This window comes from Cryptomeria japonica, chromosome 2 (genome assembly GCF_030272615.1).
Source record: "Cryptomeria japonica chromosome 2, Sugi_1.0, whole genome shotgun sequence".
In the NCBI taxonomy this organism is placed as follows: Eukaryota; Viridiplantae; Streptophyta; class Pinopsida; order Cupressales; family Cupressaceae; genus Cryptomeria; species Cryptomeria japonica.
In genome coordinates this window covers 16,365,503-16,373,171 of record NC_081406.1, presented here as the reverse complement: position 1 = coordinate 16,373,171, position 7,669 = coordinate 16,365,503, and the positions used below count along the sequence as shown (strand labels likewise).

General features: G+C 31.5%; 1 protein-coding gene across 1 annotated transcript; it reads right to left on the bottom strand.

Moving 5' to 3' along the window:
* Positions 1 to 605: 605 nt before the first annotated feature.
* LOC131035380 (endonuclease 4-like) lies at positions 606 to 2,558 on the bottom strand. Its single transcript, XM_057967057.1, has 8 exons — positions 2,463 to 2,558; positions 2,177 to 2,348; positions 1,956 to 2,063; positions 1,391 to 1,527; positions 1,203 to 1,298; positions 972 to 1,040; positions 807 to 879; positions 606 to 721 (listed from the first exon to the last, which is right to left on the bottom strand). The coding sequence occupies exons 1-8, from the start codon at positions 2,556 to 2,558 to the stop codon at positions 606 to 608; spliced, it is 867 nt and encodes a 288-aa protein (XP_057823040.1).
* Between the last annotated feature and the right edge of the window lie 5,111 nt (positions 2,559 to 7,669).

Genomic DNA, 7,669 nt, shown 5'->3' with positions numbered 1-7,669 from the left:
ATATTTGACCCCTTCTAAAAAAAACTTTTATTTATTATATTTTCGAACATATTTAATTGTGAGTTTGCAGCGTATTTTAAGAAAAAAATTTGTAAATTCTAAAAAAAAAGCTAAAAAAATATACAAATGCCATATCAATCCAAAAACATAATTTGATACCTTAGTTTTTTAAATTTTACAAATGAACCTTTGAATTCAAAATAACATTAGTTGATGTAGAATGAATAATTTAAGTTAACAAATATTATGGTGCTTCCGATCGTTTACAAGAGAAATATTTTTTTTTAATTATAAAGTTAACAAATATGCATATATACTTTAAAATAAATTTAAAAATTTAAAAGAAAGAAAAATATTTGTTTATGATTGATCAAAATAATTTTTTTTAATAACTGTTTAAGCATAACAAAAAAAATTTCATTACAAGAGTATTGCCTAACTGCAAGTACTAATAAATAATCCATAATAAGAAATTAGTATAACATTAACATTATAAAAAACCTCAAAATACAACACTAATCATAGGATGTATTCAACTGTTTTTTACTTAACGTGAGAAGTAAGGTAGCCATAGTAATTAAGTGCAGAATTGAAACGTATGTAAATCACTTAGAAAAATCGATCCCAGAAGAGAAAATCCGATTGAGTGTTGCAGCCAATCTTACACCTCCTTGCGCAAGTCTCTTTTCTACAATTGGAAGCCGACTGAGGAAATAATCATCTGTCAAGTTACAAAATCTTTTTGTTAGAATAAAATAAAAAATCATGAATTAGAAAAACTTCACCTGGAAAATTCTGCTAATTACCTCCCAAAATAGCGTCTGCAGTAACGTCTTTATATGCCCATTCGCAAGCCAAGCTAATACTCTCCGATGCATAGCTGATAGTGATCATACAACGTAATGAATTTCATGATCAAGGAAGAAAATTCTATGTAAACAGCTATAAATTGTTGCAGGAATCAAACGTTTTCTTACAATACAAGACAGAGAGTCCTTGGAGCAGCTGTCCCATGTGGGCACCTCATCTGACCATCCCCCCTGCCTCCTCCAAAATAAGGTGCACAAAACTTAGTTTTCAGACTTGAGAACCCTGCTTTTTCTAATGGCCCCAGCTACCCATCCTTCTCTTTCTTTAATCTTGAAATCAAAACTACAATAAATATGAACAAGGAATAGAAAATAGCTGTAAAAGTTACATACTGTTATGTTTCTCTGAAGATCTTCTATCATAGCTGAAACCTCTAGATCATAAAATTCTTTCAAAGTTTCATTTATGATTTTCGAATCCCACACGTGTAAAAAGAAAATAGTCACTCCCAACGATTCTCCAACTTGAGAACAGATGAAAAAGAATGAATAAATTTATAGTAGGCATGTGCATATACTTTATGCAGATTTGTTTCTTCTGTGTACCACTGTACTGTGATTCTGTTTCCTCCTAAATCACTAATAAATCCCAAATGCAGAGGCTGATGAATGTCTCCAATTAAGTGGGAAAGGAACATCAGACTTTCTGCCAGATTATCTGTCCAAAATATTCCACTTCATTAAACATCCTAAATCAAATTGCCCACGACAAACTTTAAATAAGTGGAGAACTTCAGATAAGGATTGGAGAAATGTGCTTTATAAACAGGAGTGGCTCGAGCTCAAATTTTTGGCTGATCCTTTAGTTTTTTGGATGGATGCTGTTCTTCCTGATGTTTCACAATGACAGTTTTCTCTTGTATGCTTCTTATGGCAGCTTCCTTTATATCTAATGAAATTATTATGTAATTGGGAAAGGTTTTGGTGGACTGTGTCCAGGAGGCCTTTGTAATGGGTAGATAGGCTTGTGTATTTTGAGCAATACTGAAAGGTTTTCTTACTGGTTCTTTCTCTTCAGTGCTCTTTGAACCAGACACCTTATAAAATAAGAATAAAAAAAATAATAAAAAATATCCTCAGATTTACATGGCACTGCTGTTGACAAGTCTCCATAGCTTGCTAACTGAGATGTATAATTGTTGATAGCTCCTGCAACACACATATCTTTTTCTCCCTGGGTGTTATGGCAGTCCCCTGATTGCAGGCATTGAAAGTAATCCACAAGGAAAATGCAGTTAATGCAGAGACTACATATATATATATGCATATAAGAAAAGAACTCAAGATTGGTGAAAAAAATCACTTACGAGTGTAGTCATAGTTACAGACATTAGGAGGATTGGCAAAGTGTAAAGAAGAAGACCAAGGATATATAGAACGAACTGTATCAGCCCATGAACACACAGAAGCCAAATCTCCTTCAGCTGAGCTTGGGAGCAGTTTTTGCACTGCATTTGCAGCTGCTTCACTTAAAAGTGGCTGCATTTTTTGGAGTAACAAAACCAATAGTCATGAAAAATGGTAATACACAAACATCTTGAAATACACTTAATCTATTCACCATTCATGTAAAATATAGTGATTGAGTAGTACCTGAGCTATCTTGCAGGTTATATAGTGCCCCTCACTCCCCCATGATTGTGTTGCAGGTGCCTTGGCAAGAAATATGAGCAATATTAGGAGCATCATAAAGCACAAACAAGGAGAAAGCCTACCCATAATAGTTGTCTATACACTTCTGTATTCAGCTTCCAAGCTCGCTCTATTATAGAACTATTAAGACTATCGAATGTCTTTTATGGTGTTTTTATGCTTGTTAAATTGTGTGTATTAAAACTATCAGCACATGTCCCATAAAAACGCTATTCATAAAATAGTATGAAATATTTTTTTATTACTTAAATTATATATATTAAAACATAATAAAGACTTAATGTCAGTTAAAAAAATACTATTCCCAATAATGACATTTTTATATACCATTCCCAATATCAATAAGGTTATTTAAACTGAACGTGAAACATGATGGTAGCTAGTTGGTTTAGTTCCACATGCATGTGACTCAATATATATATTCTCTTACAAAGCTGTGAAATGTGTTTAATAACTTATGGCTCTACATATTAGGCGAGTGCTCTCCTTTCCCTAGACTCTCTATTGTTTTCTACTTATAAATTTATACAGGATTTAATTAATCTGGCAATATCAGAAAGATAGCCAAAGAGATTGTGTTTTACTGATCTTCCAAATCTCACAGAAGGCTGAATAGGTGGGGCTTACTGCATGCTAGAAAGCGATCCAGAATAGTAAAACATATTTTATAGGAACATGTGAAACATTAATAGTCAAAGTATATTTGCTATCTAGGTCCTTTCGATTTCTCAATACAGGAGCTAAGCATCAAATAAAGAAACAAATGGATACACATCTATACAAAATAATGCAATACAAAAATATATTAATGCATATTTGCAAACCATCAAAACACATGCACTCAATCATGTCTTTTTTGCGAAATACTTCATTTTGATCAAAACATTTTCAGTCTTGATAGTGCACTCGTTAATGCTGTTGTTTTCTATTAAAAAAATTAGGGATATAGGATGGCAATAAGGCAGCAATTTTGTAAATCATATTGTCACACTTTGTAACGATATTGGAGCCTTGCACTCAGCAAGATTTATTTCTAGTGGGCTCATTTGGAGCCATTCAATTTCACCAATAGACCAAGAGCCCATTGACATGCTTTGTATTTTTAAATTATAGTCTTATGTTTTTTTGATTGATAAATTAGAGTTTTATCAATTCTCTCACTCTAGAAAAAGTCAAACTTCGCCCTATATTTTCTAGCCTAGGGCACTACATGCCATAGTCCAAGCAAAAGGGGTCCAAATTTGAACCCTCTAACAATAGAAAAAAGTTTCGGCTACCCGATGTCGGCCTTCTTCATAATTTTTAGCATGTTTCATGAGGTTAAGTATAATCAAGTCTTATCCCTTCATTTGAAACATACGTCAATTATTTTTTCACAAGTTTTTAATTCAATTCAAGCGAGCAAGAAATCAAGCATCTTCAAGACAGTGAAGAAGAGGTCAATTATTTGGATTTTCAAGCATTCGAGATGGAATTCATGATCAAATTTATGTGAAGGCATCCATGGTCTTCCACCTAGCAACACCAATCTTTCATGAATACTTCAAGGCAAGGAAGATTCATGAGTGAAGGTATAACATTTCAATTCAACATTTCATTCCCGATCTAGACTCTACCTTGCAAGGGTAAGCTCTCTTTTCTAACAATTCTTTATTATAGGGTTAATTCTAAACCTAGGGTTTGACCTAGGCAATTCCTATCAAGACAACACTATTTTTCCTCTCTTGTGTGTGCACATTTCAAATTTAATAGAGAAGGATTATAAATATAGAAAGTGCAGGCTGAGACAAGGAGATCTAGACTTTGGAGAAGCAAAAAACGCTATATAGTGGTAAATGTTGTCAATGTCTGACACTTTTCTAATGAAACTTTAGGGAAATATTCTGAGCGACATTATGATCCCCAATCTGTTTCTAAAATCTTTATTAGACACCCTCCGGATAATGATGCTTAGCCCCAATGTTTGACATTTCTAGGCTCAAATTAAGGTTCCATTCTCTTCCCTATTTCTGGATCGACACTCAGAGTCTACGTATTTGTTCTATCTAGCTTACTATTTATGTTGATTACCATAAATTTTGCATCATTAACCCTAGTTCTTACATTTCATCATTCTTTCTTATCCAATTACATTTATACTCAATAAATGAAAGAATCCAATCATTGTGCCCAACTCTCCCAAGGGTTTCTAGTTGGGTAGGTATTGATTGTTTCCCCAATGTGGGTTTACGTGCATGGATTTGTGTCCTAGTTTGCATGTTTAGATTAGTGAACCTAATTCCACTTCCTTACATTTTTATGAAGTTGACTTTTTCATTGCATAGTTTCTTATTTGGATCTTCAAATTTGAGTTTTATTGCATATCATTTTCAGATGTAGAGATATTTATTGTTGGAATGTATCATTTCTATAGTTCAGTTTTCTTAATTAGATGGTTAAATGATCATTCTATTGGAAAATTAAATTGTTTAATCACTTGTTTTTTTAATAGTTGTTTACATTATCAATTGTATAAGAAGCATTGTGAACACAAATCTATTTCATTATCTTTTTCTTCTTTTTTTGTATGAGTTTCATTACCTGTTGTCCTAAATCCAATATCTCGGTGAGATGAAGTTATAGACTTATGACTTCCCAAAGTTCAAACACTAAAGTTGTTGAGCCTGAGTTGATTAACTTGTTCCTTAAGATTTGGGTGAATCCTTTTTCAATCCAACATCTAACATGTCTAACACTATTGAGAATAGTTCCCTTCATGCTTTTCATGATGAGGATGACTCTTTAACCCAAGTGACTATTGAACAACAAGGAAACATCGACAAGAAATTGGAAGGGATTCAACAATTTGTGAGTCAAGAACACTTTGGTGGAGAGACAATCCCCTTGATTGAAGGTTTAAGGAGGTTGATTCAAAATGATGAACATGGTATGGACGTGTTTCATGGTATATCTCATGTTGTGTATGACAACATTATGACAATGAAAAGATGTGTTAAAGTTCTTGGACATGCAAATCCTTCAAACCAAGTTGAGCCTTCCATTCCTATTCCCATATCTTTGCCTAATGGGTAAAAGTACAAAGTTGTGTCACACTTTTATAAAGGAAATGACTAGTGCTGATTCAACTTTTTAAATTGAATCAATAGAAAGTGAAATATATGTTTTAAATTTTGAAATGATGCAAACTAATAAAATGTACATTCTTTTTTGTATTTTATATTTGTAATTTTTTATAAAAATTTTAAAAAATATTTGAATATAGTTTTGTATAAAATAAATACTATAATTTAGTTGCTGATACAATGCTAAAATTCAAGTTACACAAGCCACCACACTTTATTTAATAAATGTTACCTTTTTTTCTTCAATTTTTTTTTGTGTATATTGATAACTTGAAACTTTAGTGCATGGATATATTTTTTACTGTTTTTTATAAATATATATTTTTCAATAAATTTGAAAAGTTTCATGTACTGAAATATAATTTTTTCCATTTGCTGCCACCTTTTTTATTCATTATTTATCCTAATTATAAAATAATTATATAATCTTGACATAGATTCTTTTCTCTAAAGCATCATATTTTTTTCAAAGTTTTTAAATAAATTTTAGTATTTTTTCTTGTCAAGATAATCAGTCTTATATTTAAGTGTTGATGACCTACTTTGAATGAAAATAAATATAAAATATAAAAAATAATTTAATTATCAAAATAGATATATTTTGGAATATTCACTTGTATATCTATAAAAGGGTATTTTTACATTTCAAAAAAACTATTATTTATAAGAGTAGGAGTTGTTGAAACATCGAGTTTTTCAAAAAAAAAATCGTAAATAGACCCTAAATAATATAAAATATACATTTAGTAGACACTTTCAATTGGAAAAGTTGTGGTCCATATATAACTTATCTATAATGAATCTATATAGACCATATCTTTGACTAAAATTAATTTTTAGTTAGAAAAACTTAAATTCATTTTTGCCGATAAGTTGGCTTGAAATGTGATAATGTGCCTACATATACTTCTTCCATCACGGCTACCTCTACACAAAATGTTAATGCTACACATGTTAGTAATGGGGGGAATCAATATTAATCAATACTCCTACATACCACCTTCAACTTATCATCATTTGTTTCCCAACCATCTCCTTTACCCACCTATCATAATGTTCCAACTGCCTATTATACTACACCTTCAAATTCTCCATCACAATCCAACATTTTTCAATCCAATTCATCCACAAAAGCCACCATAAACCATTTGATTTAAATGTTTCATCTTTATAACAACAATTGGCTTCCATAAGTCAATCCAAATCCACTATTCCTACATATTCTACCCCTAGCCCACTTTCCATTAGCATCCTTCATAATCCTCTCCCACAACACAATGAGGTTCCCCATTTGGAGAAGTATAATGGATAAGGTGAACCCCAAAATCATGTAAAAATATTTTCAACTTTGTGTAGTGATTTCCAATATGACCCAAGACTTATGGTGAAACTATTCACCTATACCTTAAGAGAAAAATATTTGCAATGTTTTTTTTCTCTTTGCTTCCTTATTCAATTGATACTTTTCTAAAATTTAATGCATTTGTCCAACATTTTCAACAATATTGGTCCACAAATTACTTTTATTGATTTGGTGCATTGTAAAGGTGTTAAGGAAAAAGTGACCGATTTCATTGGTAGATATAAAAATTTGCATTCACAAATTGCCTATCTTACGCTTGATGGTGATGTTCAAAGAATTTTCCTTGACAATTTATAAAAATATATTAGAGATGAGCTTTTGTTTTTTGATTATGCATCTTTCACACAATTGTGTATGACATCTCATAATTATCAGCTTTAAGTGAGCCAATATGAACCTTCTTCATCGTGGACTCCAGTTGATAAGAATGAAGAGTCTCATCAAAACTTTTAAAACTAAAAAAAAAAACAAGAACTTCATCTAGATCAATACCAACAAGAATTCTTCCAATCATATTGATTCTTAAGTGCCAACCATAACACCCATTGTAACTCCCTTCTTTTCAACATCAAACATCAAAACTTCACTCCTCTTTCTAAATCATTGCATAGAATCATGCTTAAATTGATTAATTATAATACGATGAAGCTTCCTCCTACCCA